Here is a 24,597-nt window from a genome sequence, read left to right on the forward strand (position 1 = left end):
ACAAGTGTCGTTAGCGATGCGACGACGAAATTCGGCTCACGATCCTGCCGAGTGTCCGGCGAGAAGTCTCGTCGTCCGCACCTGCCCGCTAAACTAATTAGGCGCATGGGACGGCCGCCGGAGGCCCTCGGAGTTCAGCGGGTCCCGTCCGTTACAGGCGAGCTATCCAGTCACCCGCCGCACCGCTGGAGGTTTTTGTACGGCGCGATGGTATCGCGGCGTTTTAAATGAGCTGCCCGCCTCTTTCATTCGCTGTCCGGTGCCGGCAAATCAGTCATGTCGGCTGTCGAGCGCAATTTATGTCGGCTGTAGCCGGCGAGGTGTGCCGATGTCGGGATATGTCCCGCTGTGGTCCGTCTCTGCGGTCTGAGCGCCCGCCGAGGCAGCCGTAAGAAGGTGCAGCCCCTCAGAGTCGCAGAGCTAGGTTGGACGGCGTGTTCCAGATGCAGTGAGGTTTCCCCAGCACCAGGAAGACGCACCGTCCGCACGTCTCGACCGACACAGAGTCGCGTCCATCCGGCCGGCGGAGACCGTAATGGAGGCGCCTTGTCGGCTTCCGTGCAGCGCTGTTCCGGGTCTGTCCGAGCCCTCCCCGGCCCCTACCCCTCCCCCGCACGCCATCCGCGTCCCCGGGCGCCCTCCCGAGATCCAGTTAGCTGTAATCCCCCTCCCAGTCCCCTGCAGTGCGCGCGAGCGCGGCCCAAATCCACCACGACAGCCATTAGTTGGGCAGAACCGCTCCCCGTGTGCCACTAAATTCCCGCCCATTTTATACCTCTATCTGCGGCACCAATCTACTTCGCCCCGGATCAGCTGTAGACCATAAACCGTCACATAAATAACCGACAGACGGGGCATCCATCTTTTTTACCTCGTCCCGGCTCGCCCACTGAAATACTCACGGCGGCATTAATACAAATTTTATTCCATCTCTGCAAAAGCTCTTTGGCCGTCGATCAGGCCATACAAAAGCGGCCATGCAGTCGAACGTCGTTAATACATACAGCAGGCGCGGCTGGTTACAGCAGCGGCATTCAGACGAGCCAGCAACACTGCCGACGGCGGACACCCACTGGGCACACACAGACACACACACACACGCGGCGCGGCAGGTCGACATACGTACACAGTACACAGAGTCACCGGCCGGCCGTCACGGGCCACCGTCACGGCCGTTACAGACCGACCGTCACATCGGCGGATAGAGATCAGACGGGCTGAGATCATACGGAGCGGCCCGCGGGCGGCCGTCGCCTACCACATGGAAGACCTACACGGACTGGTACACCGGCGCTGACACCCACCCACTCACACACAGACACAGTCACATCCTTAGGAGCGGCACACTGTGGTGACAATTGGCCTAGATCACAGGGAACGGAGCTATACGAGGGCTCGAGGAGGAGGCTGCGGCGGCTGCGGCAGCGGCAGCGACTAGACAGCCTCGTGACTGGTACGGATCTTGGTGCCCCCATTCCTGAAACGACAGACACGCGTCGTTCAGTTGCCAGTCGGCCAGAAGGCAGGCGGTTATGAGTGATATGAGGCGGGAGAGATGCCAGGGCTGGGAGCGTAGCAGCTGAAGCGGCGTAGCGCAAACTGCTTCAGAACAGGGCCAGAGAGCCAGTTGAGGCGGACAACGCCGGGCGGTTCATGTACTTTTTTGATATGTAGGAGCAGAGCTTCGTGTATCAGGCAGAACTAAAAACCCAAAGAACGACACCTACCCTCAAGAAAACATTTAACGGTCCGGTGTGGTATTTTACACACCTCCACAACAGACGATATTCATGAGAGGGTAAAATGACTGTACACAGCTGGATCGCGCGGCCAAGAAACGTCTTCTTCCCAGCCAACAGACGCCCATATGGAGTCCTCAGTTTGGTTAGTCTCAGCCTCAAACAATCTGGAACATGTTCCAGACCGGCCAACAACTTACATGAACCGGGATTCCGGAGACGGGTCTCAGTCTACCCCGACGCAGTCCAGATCCCGCCTGACCCGACTCGACACAGTCCAGCCAGATCATAGCTGACCCAAAGTGACCCCAGCTGAACAGCAGCCTGTGATGACATGCAGTGACTCTTAGTGACCTGAGGTCACATCTCCTCTATGCTAACAAACTGCCAGGAGGCGTCCATTAAAGATTACCGGTGTTCTTGGGGAGATGGTTATGCCCGATCGAAGTCGATTTTCTCATTCACCAGTAAATCTCCCTCAAGGAGACCAGCCATTACCGCAAACCAGAGAAATATCATCGTTAACAACCACACACCAAACTACAGAACCTAACCAAACCCCGTGCAGTTGAAGCCCTGACAAGCAGCTTACCGTCAACAATCTGCCATTTCGGACCATACTGGTGGCATTCGAGCGGACGTCGTAAAAACGGCGTGATAAGCGCCAACTAAATCCCCGCGCCGGTAATAGCCCGATAAAGCTGGCAACCAGCTGCGAGCCACGAATGTTTTCGATAAGAGCGGCTTTTGTTTGGCGCTTTTTGCGCCCGGCACTAGATACAGGTGGTCGGGGAATTTCGGCCGCAGCCGCTCGGAACCGTTGTTTTGTTGGAGGTGGTTTGTTACTCAGTTTGGGACCGTTGTTTTGTTGAAGGCGCCCTGTCAATTTGTCCAAAACTGAGCGGCCCAGACAATAGTCCTCGAGTAAACCACCACGCAGCTGCGCCCCCGCTATTTTAGAAGGTCGTCAATGGTTGCAGGAGCGGACGGAAATGCCGTCCTGGCTTGCCTTCATCGTATTTCAAAGTTTTCATTACGTAACTTTAAGTTGCCATGGCTAACTTTTCACCATCATCCTTTCGCTTACAACTCACTGGCATCCTTTATTGCCATCAATGCATGAGTAGAAACAGCTGGTGAGAACAACCAATCTTCCATTTTCGGTGGTCAATCAGTGGATAATTGTCATTCACTGCCATTCGTACCCCATCAGTGGGTATTAGTCAGTAATCACCAGCAATCACCAGCATCAGCTGTTAGGATATTGTCGCAACGCGACAGTGCAGTCCCCACCCCTAAGGAATTGCCACATAAATTTGTTTTCTGATATCGTTCCTATCGGAGGAGACCCAAGCAGCCCAAAGCTTCCCATCCCAGGGCCTGTGCCTCAGAACAACTATAACAGAAGAACACTACGTCACCGCCGCGATTAACCGGGCCAGCTTACACCTCTGTGACTCACCTGATTACAGCTTACCACACCACAACTCATCTAAGCACAACTCACAATCTGACTCTCCAACTCACCTGAGCAGCTCACCCCGACTCTCCAACTCACCTCAGCAGCTCACCCCGACTCTCCAACACACCTGAGTAGCTCGGCGCCCGCCTCGGAGCCCACACTGGGCATCCTGGTCCGCAGTCTCTCCGGCCGGGAGGCGTGGACCGAGCCGACCCTGGTCAGTGTGCCCATCTGAGGCGGACCGCCAGCCTGCATCCGACCCAGGGCGTTCATGTAGTCGGCGATCAGCAGTGTCAGCTCCAGAATCTGACGACAGGGGAGGGGTTACAGAGATGAGTGGGGAGGGGCGGGGTTGATGGGAGAATAAGAGTGATAGCGAATATAAATAGATGTGGGGCTGAGGTGTGGGTTAAAAGAGACAATATATGGGTGGACGATGGCGTATGGATTACGGATACGATGAAGGGTCGGCTACAGATTGGGTGAGCGAATGATAATGTCGAGAAGCAAGAGGATGGCAGGCTAGGACGATAAATCGAAAATCAAGCGATTATTCCAGAAAACGAGAGGGACGCAGTACAAGACTTCTGGTTTATCGCAGCTACTGAGAAATAATAATTTGAACGAAGGGGAGACGGAAGAAAAAGTGCCGATATCAGGAGCAGAGACAGAGACAGAGAAGACGCCCGACACAGAGGATTGTATCAGACCCTGACAACCGCGAGAGATGGCATGATGACAGAACGATGAGGGTTGTCGGTCTGGGACCTGAGCATACGCCGATTACTGGATATGTATCAGCACGGCGACCGAGGATAACCACACCGGAACAACTATGTAGACAGGACACTGCCACCGGCTCGGTTGGCCAGCATCCATGCAGATCCAAAAGCAGGCTAGCCCAGACCCGGCCATGTCGGCCGGGACAGGAGTGGGCCGTGGCCCGTGATAACATGTACCCGTGGCAGACAGCCCAGCGGCTGGCCGGCCCAAGCGAGAATCGTTAGTCCGCCGACCTCACCTCATTTATCAGACAGACATTTTAATGAGCTCGTGCACTAATTAAGCGTACAGACCAGGCGTGGAAGTTACCCCATAAAAACACATCAGATTTCGGGGAGCTCTGGGGCAACATCAGCCTGATGGACGGACAACAGGATCAGTGGGGGGAATCACGCAGATGCTATGTTACATGGAGGGTAATATCAGACCAGCGGAATAAGGGCGCCCCGGGGTGCCGCGTCATTAAGGGACGGACGGAACCACGATAGCAGAGCGCTACACAGACACATAGAATGAAAATACAGACACCGGGGTACTAAACCCACAGATACAGACCAGTGTACGGGTTGCTCAGCAAGTCGTGCCAACCATTTACTCGGGTCTCGGTAAGTGCGTCGAGCCGTGATGGGAAGATTGTGATTATCCAGTATAAAGAGCGATCGGAACCGTTCCGCGCCGATCCACCTATCATAGATTGGACCCTGGCCTGCCGGCCGGCTAAATGGGATTATAACGAGCGCCCGCGTGGGTATCAGCCGCGCCGGAATGGGTGGACCGGGAGTGTTTGATCAGCTTGGAGCGCGTTCCGCCGGCGCGGCTGATGGCGACCAGCGGTCTATAATCGGCCCATATCATTACCGTCAGGGGCGCGGTCCGTCTAACCATTAACTACGGACGCCGGCGGCGCTGTGGAATGATGGAATTCCGATGGGTTCTTGTCATTCAAACCGCTCTGCGGATGACTGAATAGAACTCTCCGAGCCAAGAGTACAACTGGAGCGTATAATAAAGGAGGACACAGAGCCCAATCTATCGGCACACAAGAAACACATCAATCCTCATGCTATCTATCGCACTTAACGAGCACATAAAAATCCCATCAAGCCGGGATAGGGCGGGCTGAGCGGGGAGAGTTCTCTCCCTAGCCCTCCGTTGTCATCTCCCCCTCCCCTCCCTCCCCCGCTAATGACACAAAGCCGGCCGTCCGGCGGAGGTTCGTCAGTGTGCCGGACGCGTGCCGGGCGCGGCGGTAGCGGTCCCTCGGACACCTGTTCCCCCACATACGGTCCACAGGGGCGGCGGCACCTGACGCCTGACGCCACGGGGTGCCATGGGAGAGGGGCGAAGGAAGGGGAAGGGAAGGATGGACGAATACGCCGTGGGTTGCAAAGTAGAATTGCAGTGCGTTTAGCGGGCACTGGTGTGAAACTATCGAGAGAATAAAACACGGAATAATGACGGGGTGGACGGATAAGATACCGATAAATACACAAGAATGCATGGATGGATGCATAAGCGAATGGTGCCAGATGAGCACCCAGGACACAGTCAGACCCGCAGCAACACACAGTTAAAAGCGGATATACTGCCGCCACAGGGCCGCGACATCGGCATCCTGGCGTGACGCTTCTCCGGGGGCAACACCTCACGTGTATCGGCCGTCTCCCGACCTTTTCACAGACGGAAACAGACGGACAGACTGCCGGCGACCGGACGATGAGGTGCTCCGACCCCGGTAGTGGCGGGGTCCGGCGACCTCTTCAAGGGTACCCACGATGCCCGGTCATTGCCCGACGGGCGGCTGACCACCTCGGGCCATGTGAGGAAGGGATTAGAGAAGGATAGGGTGGAACAGAGATAATGAATTGAGAAGAAAAATAGAATAAGAAATTGATAAGAGAAAACAACAAATATTTCCGAGGAAAAGGACAATAACGAAGATACTTATGCACGGATAAGTTAAACAAACAGAAAGCAGTTTTCTTGCTGCTGTGACCCGCGTTACTCACCTTGGGTTTGGGCATGTTGAAGAGCAGCTTCTGGGTGGTGGCCGCGTCTGAGCTGCCGTTCTCCGAGACGACCAGCATGAAGTCGTCCTGGCAGCCGCCGAACGTCACCACGCTGGTGTACTGGTACCTGAAGAGGGGGGAGACGTGGTTACTGACGTGGTTTCTGACGTTATCACATTATTACGTACGTGATTAGTGACTATTGACGTGTGGACATGAAAGGGTGTTGTGGCAAGTAGCGTTGTTAATGATGTGGTTACTGAAAAATGTCGAGGGTTGACGCGGTTACTGAAGAAATGACGTTAATAATGCCGTAGTTACTGACTAATAACGTATATACTAAAGCATCTACCGAGAAAGATAACTACAGCGTTTTAATGGCAGCTGCTAAGGAGTGACGTGATTGCCGATCACGTAGTTCGTCATAACTGCCGAGTGCTGGGCGTTGTAAAAGTAACGCCATCAATGACGTATATCAATCCAGGAAAGGATTGACAGAGATGACATGGATTAGTACCCGCCAAGCCACTAACATTGTGTAACCTGAATGATTCACAATTCCGGTAGCATGTATCTTGCAGACGGTCCGACCACAATCTGCACTATTCAGCCACTTGACAATTCCCGGCGCCTGCATTTTAACCCATCGCATGCTTGAATGACTGCAAATGGGAGTGTGAGTCAGGATGAATGTCGGATTGTCGGGCCCTTTCCTGCCGCATGACACGGCACATCGCAGCGCCTGGCGCCGCGAGTCGGATGTGGATGATAGTTACTTAATCCAGTGTCACAGTGTACCGCTGCCGGAACTGCGGCCAGTACCGGTCCATGACCTGCCTCCCGGTCATCTCCGGAATGGGGTGAGCTTTGACATGGATGCAGGCACACGGATACGGACACGGGAGAGGAAACGGATCTGGTGCTGGCCAAAATGCCAGAAAAGCATCCAAACATAGCGACACCCAGCTATGGCTTGGCCGAACATAAGTGCATTCACTATCTAACCATTCAAATAACAGCCCCCGAACACAAGCGCATTCTGGCCAGTCAACCTCAGCTGAATTAAACCATCCCCGCTCGTCTCGAAAACAGCTAAGGTATGACCCAAGGAGCCTACAGTTAACAAATTCCGGGCAGAGCTATTGCTCTAGACAAATGCCCGGGTTGTTGCGCTGGGCAAAGACCCCGTGCCTCACGACACCATCGTCCATAGGCATACAGCGGCGCACTTTGTACCCGATGACGTCATTGCCGGCGCTGGGCACTGCTCGCCAATGACAATACCGAACTAATTGAATTAGTCTATTGATTTTTCGAGCAGCCCCGTATTGACCGAGCAAATTTGCGGTCGGTGCTCGGAATACGGAGCGGTGTGCTGTTGGAAGTTGACACCCGGTATGCACTCAGCAAAGAGCCGCCCAAGAATGGGGGACCAAACTCCCTGGGTAAATACTGATGTTATACGTCGGACGAAGTGGAAAGGTCAGTGACACGGCATACGCTCCGAGGGCAGAGCGAGGGGCGACAGTTCGGGTGGCAATGACGATTCTTCACCACCACGATCGACCTATACGCCTTGAAAGGACGCATGTCGCGCAAGTATTGCTCCAGCCCGTCGCGGTCAGGGAAGTCTGCCACAACTTCAACCTTTAACTATACCTAACAGCGACTTCGGTCTAAGTCACCTCCCCGGGAAGGGTCAACATACCAACGTTCCGCGTGGACCCAGACCGCGGGCCAAGCCCACTCAGGCCCCAAACACTCTCCGAGCAGACAGCTGGTCTGTGCAATATACAAACCCCGCCGGCCAGCTGCGGTGTTAACATTGCACGCCTGCCGACGGTATATACAGTTACGCCGCCTGGCATGCAATTATGGTCAGAAGGTTATTAATCTTATGCTCGGCACTTCATCACTCAAAATGCATCAAATATTTTATGGAATGTAGCTGCATAATTGAACATGAGATCAGATGTTAACAGTCACTACACATCTCAAAAGTGTCCAAAAACTTCACAGACTTCACAAAATATCACATTTCAGGATATTGGTTAGATCCTATCCCTAATCATTAACATTATCCCAATAAGTGAAGCACATGACCAAATACCACAGGCGGTCATTACGGAGAGCATCTGCCGGGTGGATTCCCGTGTCAATTAACATAAAAATTAGCATCTTCTTCCAGCACACCGCTGGTAAATGATACCAGAGCACGGCACAGGCGGAGACACCTGACCTCAGCCGGCGGCCAAATCGCGGTTCCTTCTACCCGTATGAATGGCTGCAGCGCCGGGTATCGCATTGCCCATTAGACATAGAAGCCCGCCGTGCGAGAGGCAGGAGAAATCCCAGCTGGGAGTCCCGGAATAGCCACCTAATCAGAGCGGCGGCCCGTGCGGGAGCGACTGGGAAGGAGAGGTCAGAGCGGCAATCCTACGGCTCGTAATGCTGTATCATGGGGTATCTGGACTTGTTTACTTTCAAACTGTGCACTGTAAATCGTACCACATGCAGTTCTGTATCCTTCAGCACATTTTTCTGTGCCTTCTGTGGGCTGGTTCTGATCAGACTCTGACCGATTTCTGTCCCTTACCTAGAACTGTCCCTGAGTCTGACACAACCGCATCATTGTTCGTACTCCCTTGGTTGATCCTACCATGTCCCTCCCAGTTCCTCACCTAGCCGTTTCCTGCAGCGTTTTTACATTGAGCACACACAGCTCGCTCCCATCTTGGCTGACCATCCATGCCCCTCGCCGTCCCTTCCCTGTCCCTTGCCTGGCCATCCCTAGCTCTCCCTGTCCCTCCCTGTCTCTGTTCCTTACCTGGCCGTTTCCTGCAGGGTGTTGACGTTGAGCACACAGAGCGCTCCCTCTCCCGCCGCCAGGAACACGGACGTGCCCTCGCCAGATAGCTGAAAACAGACAGCGGAACTCAGGTCAGGTAAGTTCAGATACGGGACAGAGCAGCGGCTCAGTTGAGCTCGGAACTGACAGTTCAGCCAGTTTTGAGCACGGACCGGTCAGGGTCTGCCAGGGAAATTCACAAAGCGTTCACAAACAGCTCATTGCCGAGCGGTCCACGCATTACCTACCCTCTTTGTGCCGGGAAACGGTTGGTAGTTCGTGCCTGGCTCATGCGCCAGCGACAGAGGTGTACCAAGAGCAGAAACTAGCTTGTCCCCTAACTCGATGGAGCCGGTGATGAAATGCGATGACATGATTGCCTGATTATCGATAAGCGAGCTAAATTGTGGAGCCATCATATCATTGCAACCACAATTTGGAAGAATTCGGCCTTTGCAAAAATGACGGAATCATACTCACTCTAACTAGCTACGCTCTATGAACAGTTACGTACAGCGAAATATCAATACGGATTATTGCTAAGAACAGTTATTTTCCAAAAATGTCAATCTTTACTTGATGAGCAATTAGACGAATTAGCTAATTATCTTAATGGAACCGCGAATGACGTGGCGATTACAGGGAATAACAGGCGATAAAATCTGAGAGTATTATGAACCACGCTGGAATATCCATAATTATCCCATGATCACCGACCAGAATAACTATCCGCATGTTGGAAATGAACTGCGTTTAGTAAAGTTTTAACTATTTGCTTGCTCATTAGGTGCTCATGAGCTATAATAACTGTTTTTTCGATATAAGACAGCTAGTATCCAAAATACCTCTAAAATCATACCTTTAAGCGACTCTCCGGTCTATTTTTAATATTGCATCAGGCGCCTGCCGCCTGTGACCACCGGCGCCACGCAGCCGATACACCACTCTGCCCACTCCCCGGCCCGCGGCGGTCGGTCGCAGGAAGCACAGAATCAGCGGCGCGTGGCCGAGCCGCACCCCTTCCAGCTACACTCCCCTACCCGTCCATAAGTCTGACCGAGCCAATATCCGGCGGCTGAGGACCCTTCAGGGGCGTGCCCCCAGCGCCGCTCCCCACTCACACTGACCGGGACTGAGCCTCCCGACGGTCAGCCCGACTGGGGTCAGCTGGCGCCTGACTATGGCGGCCGCGGCGCGCGACGCTCCGTGTTTTTCTGGTGTTTTTCGCGTTTTGGCCGGGTGCTGAGCGCTGAACGAGTGCAGAGACCGAGTGAGAGACTGTTTTTACCGAGTGAAGTGACTTTTACCCATCGATCATTAGTATTTTAGCCATATCAATGTTTGTTTACATTGTCGCCCGGCACTGGATATGGGCCGCGAACCCTGGCCGGCCGCGCCACATTCTACCGGTCTGGGAAGAGGTGGAAAGACTGACCGCCAATCAGTGCGGCACAACACCCTTCACCGTATTCTACCGGACCTGGTCTGTGGTCAAGGCCACCCGCCCCTCTGGCTGGGGCCGCAGCGCCCGATCAGGGGCGATGCCAGGCCGTGGGCCTGGGGTGCGGCCGGGCCGGGGAGAGCGGCCGCCGTTCGCCGCCGTCCTGAGACCGCCGGTGGGCGGCGAGCTGGCCGCCGCCGCGGGGCCCGAGCTGGCCGCCGGGTGCAGGAGCGGCGGAGCAGGGGGAGACGTGACCCCAGCCGGACTGACGGCTCCGCGGGCTCCCGTGCACACTGTCCGTGTCCGGTCTCGCCCGCTCGCCTGACGGCCCAGCACTACCGCTGCCTCTCCTGCCCACCGCGACTCTCGGTGAAACAGACGGAGCGGGCCGGCAGACGGCCGTTGAACTCAGCGGCGGTTGACAGCAGATCCAACGCTGGCCAGCCCATCCGGTCACCACTGAAGATAGCACACCTCAACGTGCGCTCGCTAATATGCCATCCATAGATGATGTGAACTGCACTCTGCAAACGATGTCTATCGATATTCTGGGTCTTGTTGAAACATGGCTAAACGAGAATATCGACAGCAGCTTTTTGATCTTCCCTGGCTATAAGGTGCTGCGGTGTGACCGCCCTGCGCCCTCCGGTCGTGCGAGAGGAGGGGGAGTCTGTGTGGTCTACCGGGACTCGCTGCGAGTCGAGACATTATCGACACCGACCGGTGACTCCCAGCTTGAGTCTCTGTGGGTCAGTGTGCGCGGCGTCACCACGGTGGTGGTCGGAGTCATTTACCGCCCACCGAGTGTCCCAGTGACCGCCGCTATTGAGGACCTCCAGACCCAGCTGGCGCACGCTATTTGCACCGGAAAGCCTGTTTTCGTGCTCGGAGACACCAATTTCGACACACTCAAACCCGACAAGGCTGATGTTCATCGCTACCTGCAGATGATCAGCGCCATGGACATGAAGCAGCTGGTCAGCTGTCCAACTCGACCGGCTAGCGGAAGTCTGATCGACCACGTCCTAGTGCGGCAATCTGATGACATCACGGCGACCAGAGTGGAGCCGTGCAGCTGGTCGGATCACGATCTGGTGATCGCTGAGACCACCCTCCAGCGGGAGCGCCGCCGTCCCGCGGAGGTCACCATCAGGTCCACGCGAGACCTGGTGCCGGACGCTCTCTGTTTGGAGCTGCTAGTATCCGACTGGTCGGCCGTGTACAGCGCCACTGATCCTGCCGACAAGTGGAAGGCATGGCTGGCGGTGTGGTCGCCGGTCATTGACCGACACATGCCTGAGAAGAAGATCAGACCGAGACACTCGCCGGCGCCATGGATCACCGAAAACGACGAGCTGCAGACCATGATGAGAGAGCGTGACTTGGCCGACGCTGAGAGACGTGCTCAGCCGGCTGACGAGCAAGCGGCCCAGCGGTACAGACTCTGTCGGAACCGAGTGAAGAGCGCCCAGATCAGCGCCAAGTCAGACTTCTTTCTGACATCTTACCGCCGGTCGCGCCGTACCACGTGGAAGGACATCAGACGCTTCCTCATCTCACCTAGAGCCGGAGCGTCTTCTGCGTCTTCATCTCCGAGTGGCCCTCGCTGGGCTGACAGACTAAACGAGTACTTCGCGTCGGTCGGCCCGAGCGTGGCCGCCGCGCTGGAGGAGGCGCAGCGCGTGACCGAGCCGCTGCCGCCGCGGCCGCCTCGCGTGGTCAGCGGCGCTTTCCGCGTCCACCCCGTGACACTGTCAGAGCTGTCAGCTGCCGTGAAACGTATGTCAGCGTCTAATGCGAGTGGTGGTGACGGTATCACGATAGGTATGCTGCGCATGACTTTCCCAGTGATAGGCCCGCATCTGTTAAAGGTCATTAACTCGTCGCTGGTGTCTGGAAAGTTACCCGCCGACTGGAAAGTGGCTCATGTCATACCGTTGCACAAGTCTGGCTCGATGGATGACCCGTCTAACTATCGTCCGCTGTCGCTCCTGTCAACTGTTGCTAAGGTCGCTGAGAGTGTTGTTTGCGGTCAGCTGATGACTTACCTGCTCACGCACAATATTCTCTCCGAGGTGCAGCACGGCTTCCGGCCCGGCCGATCCACGGAGTCGGCGATGCTGGATACTGTCAGTTTTCTCATGGATGGTCTGGATGATGGTCTCATCGGTTCTCTCACGACCGCCGACACTAGCAAGGCTTTTGACAGTGTCCAGCATCCCCGGCTCCTGGAAAAGCTGGGCTGGTACGGTATTAGCGCACACTGGTTCCGTGACTGGCTGAGTGACAGGTGCCAGATGGTGCGGGGTGGTGAGGAGATGAAGCCAATCACCCACGGCGTGATACAGGGATCACTTTTGGGACCGATCTTATTTTTGCTGTTTTCAAACGAGCTTGCGTCCTATGTCGACTCCAAAATAGTGATGTACGCCGATGACGTTCAGTTTTTACATCTAGCATCATTGAAGCGAATTTTAGAGCTCAAGACAGATACCGAATGTACTTTAGACATTGCGAGTCATTGGTTTGTTCAAAACTGCCTAAAAATCAACCCCAAAAAGACCGAACTGTTAGTTGTAAAATCACGTAGGAGGCAGCTTGACTTTGATTTTAATGTACTGTTTGGAGATGATGTTATTCAAACTTCCGCTAGCATTAAGGTATTGGGTGTAATTGTCGACTCTGGCTTGACCTTTGAGCCACATGTGACGGAGGTGATTCGCCGATGCTACGCCACATTAGGAGGACTGTGTAAATCTTCGCGATGCTTACCGAAAGAAGTGAAGAAACTGATCGTTGAGATGCTGATCTTCCCCCACATCCGCTACTGTTTGTCGGTCTGGTCGGGCTGTGGCGTTGTTCAGCGTCGCCGCGTGCAGCGAGTTATTAATCACTGCGCACAGGTGGTTATGGGAGCGCGCCGCTCAGCACACGTGACTCCGCTGTTGGAGGAGCTCGGGTGGCCCCAGATAGACGAGCTTGTGGCGGAGAGTGACTGCGGTGTTGTTCACTACTTGGTTAACAATACCAGTGCGCCGAGGTGTCTCTCGGAGCGGCTCGAGCGCCGCAGTGACGTCTCTAGTAGGGAGACTCGTGCCACTGAGAGCGACCTGCTCCAGCTGCCGAAACCCCGCACCGAGCAGGCGCGGCGGTTCTTCCGGTACCGCGCCGTTGCACGCTGGAACTCACTGGCCCTGGATGTGCGTGACAGTAAAACGTCTGCTGGGTGTCGCAGGCGCTTTAGGAGGGCGCTTTAGGCTCTTATAATGTGTGATACCACGTCATACGTGCTGTACTTTTTTTCCTTTAACATCTTTACCATTCAGCGTATATGTATTTATGTATTGACACTTGGACAGAATAGCCGTGAATATGGAGTTCCAAACGAAATAAATGATGATGATGATGATGATGACTCCAGTGGCCTCTTGAGACGGGCCAGAGGCTATATCCGCCAACCGCGCTCACTCGAATACACACCAGATCAGAGAGAACCTGAGCCCTCTTATACACAAGATGGAACACGAAAATACTTACCGCGCTGCCTCTTATACAACTCACCGTCAAAAGTAAGAGCTATGCAAAGTAGTAGGAGCTCTCTCCCCCCTCTCTCTCTCTCTCTTTTCTCTCTCTCTTCCTTCCCTCCCTTCCATCCCATCCCATCCCATCCCATCCCATCCCATCCCATCCCATCCCATCCCATCCCATCCCTTCCCTTCCCTTCCCTCCCTCCCTCCCTCCGGTAGAATCACGCCAAACATTGTTCAAAACCAGACCAAGCTTTTAGCTTTCTCACCTTGGCTTTGAAGAGCGCCGACCCGAAGTGGGGCCACTTCCTGGTGCATGTTAGGTAGATGCGAACACAGTCGTGCGTGCTGCGGCCACGGAGGGAGCTCCACTTCTCAACGAGAGCGCCACTCAGCTGCCTGTAAATGAGACGGATACGAGTCAGACTTGGGGTCAAAGGGAGTGGGGTGCAGTCAGGCTCGTGAGGTCAGACTAGGTCAGACTAACGACTATCCTCTGGCTATATATCTCGAGGTCAGACTGGCGTACTACAAAGGTCACTGACAAGCGGTCAGTTGTCACTGGCTGACGCTTGCACTTTGCCGCTGACAAGCTCAGAAGCTGGCAGTGACAGATCAGAGGCCAGTTTTACCAACAGAAAAATAGCCGCCTGCTGGAATTTTTTGCATAAAGACCGCTTCACATACGGAGAGTATACGGTAAAGCCCTATCCGCTTACATGTCCATTGCGTTTACGCTCCGTATGTGAAGCGGTCTTTAGGCAAAAAATTCCCGCAGGCGGCTATTTTTTCTGTTGGTAAAACTGGCCTCAGGACCAAGTACGAGTATGGTCGCGGATCCCTCCCCCTTTAGATGCTTCAGAGGTAGCAAATTCCTCAAAGCCATCTCACAAAAATCGCCGCAACATGACCCACTTCTGTGCTGCGTCTCTTATACACCGCGCCCGTGCCGCATCCAAAAACGCCCCTCGGTATGTCGCGGGTCAGCGATTTCCAACAGAGACGCCGCGCTATCAGCACCATTGCCGGGCCTTCCGCCCGCTGAGATGCAGTAAAGACGCTGATGCGACTATAATTGCGCCGAGAATGCGTGCAAAAATGGTCACAAAAACGGGAAACGAGCTTTACGCCTCGCTGACTGCCGCATCTTTCTGCGGACAAAGAGCGAGCCGAGATGGGAGGAGGCCACAAAGCGGCGGTGATTGGAAAGGAGAATGGGATGGGCGCGGTGCGCGGTATACAGCTGAGAGCCGGCAGCGGGAGTTTTAGGGGATCAGATGAGCCTGGACAGGATGGCTCGCTGCGCTTAGTGTACACGGCGGCCTGCCAGCCGCTACGCAAAGCTAACTTTACTTCAAAAGCGGCCTGTCGTACCGCAGGCGACACATATTTGAAAGGCAGTTAGTTTGCCGGATCCGACTATGCACATTACACATACTTCAACGATGGACTGCCAGCGGTGCCGGGTACAGACTTCAATCGGCCGTGCCTCGACCTATATCCGACAGACAATCTCAGGCTTTATGTTGAAGTGCAGATAACAGTTTTCAATCTCTTCCAGATCTCGCCGGATAACAACAGGATATTGTGCGATGGAGCAACAAAAGCTTCCATAAAACTTCTCTGGCTTATCGAGAACTGGAAATTGAAGATCAAACCTTGCAATTCACGCATCATTGCGATGCAAACAAATCTTGGATCACATTTCAAAACATGGCGATACTGCGAGCGATGTTTGATTACAGCATGATCTCTGGATGTTTCAGCTCTATCAGTCATCCATGTTTGACAGAACCATTGTATGCCTACTCGGAAGGGATTATCTGACACGACATTGCCCGGTTCCGGCACGTTGTTGGGTCCGTCTGCCCATCTCCCCCTCTCACGTCTGTCGCTCAATGCCGCTTCTAACATACGAAATCCCAGTTTATCTTGTAGCAGCACAACCCCGGCGTAAATCCCAGCCGTCCTTCCATGTACCGACTCCGACACACGGGCACACCCCGTGTCCCGGTCCGCCGCCCCTGTCCCGACGCGCTGCAACCCGTGACAAGACTGCTGTGAGCGCACCGCGCCTCAGACTAAGCCCTGCCGCTCGGCCGCTCAGCCGCGATGCCCAGTCTCGTGTCGGCCTGTGCCCAAAGTCGACACAAACACCGACACACACCGACGCACACAGTCCTAGCCGGCTGGCGAGGCTCAGACTCCTTATCTGTGCGGCACACAGCCGCCGCGCCAGCCGGACGTGCTGATTATCACCAGAGCACCCCGCAGAACAACACAGCGAGCGCACGGCGGGGCGGCAGGACGGCCCAAAGCACCGGATTCTCCCCAACGGCGGACGTCAGAGAGGAGTGAGCACCGTACACAGCGCCGTCTTACGACACAAAGTCGCAGACAAACGGCCGTCTTACTTGCGCCGGAGCATTCCAGCGATGTTGAGCGGATCAGCAGCGAGCATAAAACGTGCTTAGTAAACGGACAGCGGTGAATGTGCTTATGATGCGGACTTATCCGTAACTAATGACTGCCGGCGGCAGCATCAGATAAGGCATCGTCCCACTGAGGATAATTGGAAAGCGCTGATAAGACGGATTGTCAAGAATGCCATGTGAGCTCAGGGATTTCTGAAGTCTCGATAGCAGCGACCTCATTGAATTCCTTTTAATTACCGAGGAAATCGTGACATTGCTTCGGCATGAAGTGCGCAATTCAATTTTTCCAGTTCCACTTTTTGTTGGTTTGTACAAAATACGTAAATGCGCTCGGCGCATCGCGTGATTTTTCGTCACAGTCTGCGGTGGCGACTCCGCGGAAGGCGAACGCTGATGGCAATCTAAACGAGTTCGTCAAACCTGTCGGGACATCGCTCGAAAAACTCCCGTCTTTCGCAGTAAAGTACGGCGCGACCGCAGGCGCGTCGCTGATGAAGTCACTGGGGCACCCCGTTCCGACATCCCGCCAGTGCTGCAGCCCATTCGTCTGTCCAATAACAGCGTCTTTGCGGTCTCATAGCTCGCGGATCATCGACCGAGTCACACGGACACGGCAGGGCAGCAGTTGCCGTTTTTACCCACCAGTAAACCCCGCCGTCAATCCGACATGACACATTCCCAGAGAGCCGAGAGCGCACAGAGTTCTCATCACATGGATCGGAGAAAAATCCGAGCACGTTCGAAGAACGCCAAACGACGCCCAGCCGACGGCGGTCACCGGCAGAGACTTTCTAATCCCGGCAATCGTCTGATGCCGTGTGCCTCGTACCGCAATCGTAAACCCAAGCTTTACCCCGACGCCAATCCCGGCTTTCACCGGATCGGCTCGATCGTCGATGCGGTCCTAATTGCGGTGGAATCTCGCCAATCCGCCTCTGTTTGATGTGGGAGTTGGAGGCGGTATTCCTAGAGGCGTGCAGCCTCTCCAATGCACTCAACACGGGGCGAATCTGCACCATCACCGGTCCAAACGGAGCTTGTTAGCGAGTCGACCACAGCACGAGTGGAGCCACTGGAGGCCAATCGCCGGCTCAATCACACCACTTGTCCAGTAGCCGACCGCAGAGCTGTTCTGTGAATCAACTCGTGCACGCCGCGGCCAGTCGGCACGCTCAGAGCCGCCGACATAATCGGCGTCACGAAGGAGGGTATACCCGCAGCGCCGCGTCAGTCGGACCAGCGCCGCCCGCTTATCACATGCAGCTCGGTATATCACCGTACATTGGAAACACGACACGCAAAGTAGCGCATACCATGTCGACAGGTCATTATACATAAACATTTATATCGTACATCTGCAGACCTTCTTGGGAAGCTGCTGATATCAGCCCAGCGCTACCAGTGTATTACACATTGCACAACTCTCCGGGGAATGGTCAATGCGAGTCCCGTCCGCCCCGAACATTTCCAGTGAGTCGTGTCTGGATGGCCGGCACGAGGAGGGAATGGGGCACGATTCCGGCCGGATGAGGGCAACTGCAGACGTGATTTAGACGAGCCTAACTAGGCCTGATACCGAATCTGAACACGACTGAAACACAGTCGAGGCCGGATGAGCTCAGTAAACAACAAGATGGCTGGAAAGTCGGGATCAAAAGAGGGGAATTGAACACGAAACAACCAAAGTTTAACAATGGGAAAACAGTATACTAGCCACAAAAGTTGGGCGGAAAAGGCAAAACAGCGAAAAAAACGACAGCGAGTCTTATCACCGGTCGCGTTATCTCCCTCGCGGTTTGTCATGTTTATCATCCTCCGGGCGCGGCAGACACGGCGCAGGACCGACAGATCCGGCGCAGCGCGGCGCCGGATGCGCAGTGCATCCCCCGGGGGAAACTGGGCCTGTCCGCCAGCTGGGTAGTGTCAGCACCGCTCAGATAGCCGGATAGCGCCCGTCGCCGGTCTGGACAGCCGTCCGAGGCGCCCCGCGCCCGCCGCCGGCTGCAGAGCGCCGATATGCGATCGGTGGGCAAATAGTGTCGGGCTACCGCCGCCGGCGCCGGCTGGAGAGGCTCCCAGAGCCACACCCGGCCCGCCCGGGGCACATCGAACGCAGCATATGACCGGAAGCAGGCAGGGAACGAACTAAGAGCAGCGCCCGGTCAATCAGCCAATGCACAGAGTGTGACGGACCGCAATGTCTGGGAGCATGTGTAGCTTAAAACAAACCGCTAATTCATGCAGTTGAAATCAGACTCGACACAAACCCATGACCGTGAGCAAGACGGAACAAAGTAGCTCTCTGGGTCGTGCAGGTATCCCATTCAGACTAGTTCCACTTTCTTACCCACCACTCGAACCACCAGAACCAGTAAAATCACCACCACTACCCCCCATGTCTCCCAAAGCCCGTTCTAAACCGACCCCAAATCACCGCCGGAACAATCTAACTCGACCACCTCCTCAACCGCGACAGCCATCGGCCATCCACGGCCAGAATACCTTCCCAGACCGCCTCTCGGCCCGGGGCACGCCCCTCCCAGGCGGCGGCGACCCCGGCAGACCGACGAGCGCCGTCGGCCGCCACAAAAACACCCACTAATGACGTCATTATAGTCCGAGAGGCCGGCGGCGTGCTATCGCACGGTGCCGTGACGACGCACGCAGCACGCACCGGACGCTCGCTGTGCAGGGGCACGCGGCGCCCGCTAATGCAGGGGAGGGTGGTGACATGAGGGCGCCTCTATTATTGCTCCGGTCCGTATTATTGGAGGCTGCCGAATGTCGATAGCAGGCGACACGCAATCAGCAATCGATTGAAACTATTTAGCAAACTAAGAACAACCAAATCGCAGATAATTTAGGTCAACACCCTCAAGGCAAGCTAGACCATCAGCAAACTAAACAAGAGATGACAGTTTCGTTCGGAGTTTCCAGGAAATCCATCGAGTTCCGGCTGCTGTTTGTTGAAACATATATTCAAAGTCATTCATCATGGAGATCCGACGTCGGTCCATTATTCAGATGCTACACTGTCGGACCCCATAGCCGAGCCATCACTACTCCATTGCAAATGCCCCGTACATCGTCGGCCGGGCGCTGCAGCATTCATAGCCCGCAGCGCGGACCGGGGCCGGCCCTTTGATATGGACAGCCTACGACACGGGACGGGTCTCTGTAGTACAGGGCCCGGCGGGACCGTCCCCACCCCCGACCCGTCACCGCCGGACCGCGAACGGGGGAGATGGGTGGATTGGAGACCGTCCAATGGCCATTCTCAGGGAATGGGAACATCAGAAACAGAGCGTGATAGTCGAGGGACACGAGAGGCGGGCCGAGATTACTGTGATGTATGTACGCGTTGCCAACCTTTCTACAGTGGAGCCTTTAAACGAGAAGGAACCCACTGTCACTAAAACAGCCGTTTCATTGTGCTCACAGCGCTAACTACGACTGAACACGACGCTGTGGTTTGTCCCTAACATCCTGCATAAGTGCATACTGCATAGTGTATAACCCGCTGGGTTCCGCCCCACACACAGGCATTCGTATTCACATTCACAGACAAGCACAAACGGATGCCCAGGGCGCACACAGCCAATGTTCTCTATGCAGCGGCAAAACAGGGCCCAATTACAGCCCACAAAGGCCCAACCAGAGACTGAGGGACGCAAACTGCATTGCAACAACGGCTGCACTGGCTTCATTGTCGCAGAATAGAGTCGGCAACAAAGGATTTAGTGCTAATGTGAGCGGACAGGACGGTGTGGCGGACAGAACTCAGGCAGACAGGCGGACACACGGGCTGGCATCAGAGGCAGCACCGTGAAAGGCACCGTAGGGTAAGAAAGAACTCTGAACATCTGCCTCTGAACATCTGAACAAGACACATTTACCGTGTGTCATGGCAACTAATGTTTCCATCCTGCTCTATCCAAATGTTCTTCAGCTTGTCCATCAACTTGTATTGGAGAAAAGTCACGTTTATCAAGCTGCATAAAAGTTATGGAATGTAGCAAGCCTACTATTTCTGCCAAAACTTCAGCGAAGCATGGCATCAGTCAACCATCCAACAAACGATAAATTACTGCTATCTCAGTTGCAGGCAGACGTTCATCAATTCAGCATTAGGAAAGCCCAGAGATGAGATGTCTGATGTGGCAGTCAGCTCGTCCCGGCGAGGTCGAGAAAAATCAACATACGTCATCCGTTCGCAAACAAGACAGTGGTCTCATCAAACCATCACTTTTATACGGCTGGGGGATGCACATGATAAGTCTCCCCTGGGCCCTGGAGCGCCTGCAGTCTCCCCTCCGCCTGACCCGACCGCCGGGGTCACCGCCACTTCCGACCATCACCGGTTGTGTGCCGCATCTCAAGACGATGTTTCGTCATTGTCATGGCCACATCCCAGGAAATTCCCAGCTCTAACATGCCACACACACCACATCAGCCTGCAAACGAGCATCTCAGAGCCGGCAGGCCCCCCGGATTCCAGTGGGGTGGAGTTTTATACACAGCTTTCCAATCGGTTTACATATGTGGCCAGGGCGGGTGACGGGGCAGTGGGGTCGGATCGACTGACAGGGCCTCGGGGATGATTGGCGATCGGTGTAAAATTAGCCGATAAGGTGCGGCTTAGCTTCCAGGAAAGATGACTGGTACAGCATAATTTGACGGCTACAGAAGCCACTGGGAGCTCTCGGATTACCGCGAATCCCGGCACAGCGGCTTAATAACAATCGGATAAGAGCCGATGGAATGGTAATGCCACCTGCTTAGAGCTGAGTGGGCTGGCCGTAAGAGCTGAAATCCAATCCCCAATAGCGATCAGAGTGCCTGCCTAGGGGCAGAATAGTAAACGATGACCGAAATTTAATATCACAATAAATGTGGCATATGCTATATTTTTGTGTCGTAGGTACCAAAGTTGCCGTACCCAAGTTGCTTAAAACGTGCACTTAACCTCCGCTGTAGAAACGTGCGTGTTGTATGTACGTACACAAAGTCTCATAAATGCAAAACAGCCTTACCACTGCAAGTTTCTTAGCTATTACGACGTCATAGCAAGTATTAATTCTTTGAATTGCTGGACAACAAACCGCACAATCCAATAATAAATGCCGCATTGTTCTGCCTATGTTCAGCATGACTGTAGCATACTGCGTCCATTATATAAGCATGTCTGAGGCATGTAACAGAGGGTTAGCCATATATCACCTCACCACGAACATAACAATTCGGCATATGATTGCAGGAAGAACAATCCTCGCTCCACCGCAACTCCTTATCCGCCGGCAAGGCAGTCGACATTCCAATCGCAAACGGATGTCGTCATTAATTGACACTGCCCCTATCGCGGCTGAAGGCGACTTAGCCGCAGCAATACCGCACGTGCAAAAACTCCGTATCTGGAAGAACCGATCACCATCCATACGCTCCCCACTTTGACTCGCTCGAACTCACCCTTCTGACCCATCAGCGACTCTTCCTTAGTCCCCTATGAGTGACCTTTCTGACCCTTCCCACTGTGACTCGTTACCTATCATCACACAGTGACCAACTTGGTTTCGGCTGACACTAAAATGGATCAGACCAAACCAAAAATGACCCGTCTAACCCTACCGTGACCCGTTTGACCCTACCATGACCCCTATACGACCCTTAACCCTATTCCTGGCGGGCTCCGCCGGGACAAGAAACTGGCGGGGGGGGGGCCGATTCGGCCCCCCCCCCAGAGATCTCGAGAACGAAGCAAGATAGCGACAAGCGGTAAACGGCATCGGATACGCACGGCCAAGATCTACAATTTTTACTAAGGTCATTTTCAGGTCAGGTCAAAGATGACGTCACAGGGGTCGAAAAAGTCAAAATGGCGGCACTAGATATGGAGAGAGTTTTTCTCGAATAACTTTCGAATTAGTCAAGATAGGAACAAACTAAGGGCATCATCGTGATCCTCTCGTCAATCCGCATCGAATGATATATATGTTGACCTCGAAAGGTCAAGGTCAAAGGTTGACCTCAGGTCACGTGACCTCGAGGTCATCATGTATATCATTCGATGCGTCTTGACGAGCTGAACACAATGAGACCATCCACGCGTCTGTATCTTGTTCCTGTACGGAGTTATTGGCCAAAAACCTTTGGTGACCTTTGATGACGTCACATGACCTCACAGCTGCCCAACAGCAAAACAGACCTCAAGGTAGTGAAGGTTGATCGTATATGAAGTCATGTATGGTATATGGGGCCATTCCGACCCGCTTTAGTGGTAAAAACAGGGAGTTGATTTTTCCCCCATTGACTTATAATGGGCAGGTCGCGAAATTGACCTGACCTTAGGTCACCGATATCAAAATTCCGAGATATACAAATTGCACATAATGGTACCCTAACTAAACCCTGAAGAGAAGAAATTGATCGGTCAAAAACTCTAGCTCTGGCGTGATTGCAAACTTTTCTGAGGTAGCGTCACCAAACCGCCTCTGGTGACCTGACCTGAGGTCAGATCAACTCAAAATTTTCAGACATGTTGCGTAGAAGCCTTTTAGGAAAAGTCAGAAAATTTGAGCTTCCTAGCTCAACGCGTTTGGGAGATATAACCAAAAAACCTCAGGGGGGGGGCTCCTGAGGCCCCCCCGCCAGGAATAGGGTTAAGTGACCCCACTGTTGGCGACTGACCTGCGCTCGTCCTGGCTGCACCTCTCGCGGTACCGATGCGGGAAGAATCTCTCCAGGCACCTCTCCACCTGGTGATGGTTGACCGAGGCTGCCGAGCCGCGGGCGCGCTCAGCCGTGTAGTCGCCCAGGTCAATCTGAAAACAGAGGATTAAATGTTAGCCTGAGGGTTAGTCAGGGGGATGATAGATTGATCTGGGTTACAGGAAGCTGTGAATACTGAAGAGTCATGGGTGAAACAAAAAAGGACACGATAACCCGTCATTACATGCTTTTTCCTGTGCTCGCGAAATTCTGCCGATGAATATGAGGTCATAGTACTCAGAAACCAGAAGCGGTAAAAACAACGGATGCTTCTCAAACCGAGACAAAGTCAGATAAACGGAGGATACGAATACTCGGTCCGTAACCCAACATCTCCAAACCAGAAACAGGCCGTCTGGTTCCGGCCAGAAAACCGCACACAATACTCCGCTCACCGGCACACAATGCACAGTTGGTCTCACAATGCGGGCGGCTGTAAACAATACTCCATTCAGGGGGTCTGTCTCGGCCGCATACAGCGGGTGGACACGGTCGCTAAAGGAGCCATCGGAGCCAATCGGGCGGAACAGTTCCACAATTGATCGACGGGTAGGAATGAGTGATCGCTGGGGAAAACGCGTCCATCACTCCTTCGCCGAATGTATAATGAATAATCATCCAGCGACGTACGGAAAATGAGCGGCCGATTGGAACAAGGCACGCCCAAGGGCAGCTTTACCGAACAGGCAGCCGGGGGTTCCAGATAAACATTGATTTACCTCGCAGCTGATTAACATAGACCGACGTTTTTGGGGAGGAGAGTTCCTCGACGACTGAATAATGGCCACCAACACGACCACAATGGCTCATTATCATCAGCATAAAGACATTCGCATCACTCACTTTTAAAATAAGAATATCTTTGTCAATTAAGGAAGAGGAACAGACATCACAATAGCTATCTTTGTATCTATTCTTATCAGCCACACAAAACAAAATTAAGCATAAAAATTGGAAAAATATCCCTCAAGACAATCATCGCTTCCAGCTGCGAAAAGTTCTTCTCCGTATCCAGCGCTGTGTTTACTGTCTATAATAGCGTCGTTAGTTCGGCATAGTTCCCTTCACATACTCACGCGACACGCAGTCACGTTTTCGGACACGCACGAAAAAAAAAAAACGCGAAGCCCCACGGTGGCCACAATCGGCTTTGGCCACCACAAGGGGGCGAGCGAAGCCCAGCCGGGTGCGGGAACAGGCTGCCTAAGCCGACGGGGCCTCAGGGGCGGTCCGCGGGCGGTGTTTTGAAGCCCCACCACCGCAAGCCGCCGTCACTGTGACTCCCGATAAAAAGAAAAAAAAAAGAAGAAGAAAACACCAACAAGCTGCGTCTGTAGATTAGATTAGTCACAAATTAGTCACCATCTTCCGTAATTAAGACCTGTGTATTCAGCGCCCCTCACAATGCATAATGGAACAGGGAGAATCCCCTGACCTTCCTTGAAGCGCATATTTTGACAGATGCCAAAACTTATCAACCTTAATCACCTGCTCTATCAGCCGGCGGCAGAGTCTGTTTTCCCATGTATTGTTCCGATAACACAAACACACAAAAACGATGCCAATCGCCTCAGACACCAGTCGTTTA

The 24,597-nt window shown here is 54.0% G+C and overlaps 1 protein-coding gene across 3 annotated transcripts in view; it reads right to left on the minus strand.

Moving 5' to 3' along the window:
• Positions 1-905: 905 nt before the first annotated feature.
• The window catches only part of LOC122393400 (uncharacterized protein CG43867-like), a 54,222-nt gene continuing 30,530 nt past the window's right edge, over positions 906-24,597 (minus strand). For all 3 annotated transcript variants that reach the window (XM_043389357.1, XM_043389355.1, XM_043389356.1), the window contains exons 18-23: positions 22,929-23,062; positions 14,079-14,208; positions 8,821-8,909; positions 5,994-6,120; positions 3,329-3,507; positions 906-1,477 (exon numbers count right to left, since the gene is read on the minus strand). In XM_043389357.1, coding sequence (XP_043245292.1) covers positions 1,435-1,477; positions 3,329-3,507; positions 5,994-6,120; positions 8,821-8,909; positions 14,079-14,208; positions 22,929-23,062 — 702 coding nt within the window. In that variant the 3' untranslated portion in view covers positions 906-1,434. The remainder of the gene's footprint in view (positions 1,478-3,328; positions 3,508-5,993; positions 6,121-8,820; positions 8,910-14,078; positions 14,209-22,928; positions 23,063-24,597) is intronic.

Source organism: Amphibalanus amphitrite, unplaced genomic scaffold (genome assembly GCF_019059575.1).
Source record: "Amphibalanus amphitrite isolate SeventyFive unplaced genomic scaffold, NRLGWU_Aamphi_draft 000533F_arrow, whole genome shotgun sequence".
Taxonomy (NCBI): Eukaryota; Metazoa; Arthropoda; class Thecostraca; order Balanomorpha; family Balanidae; genus Amphibalanus; species Amphibalanus amphitrite.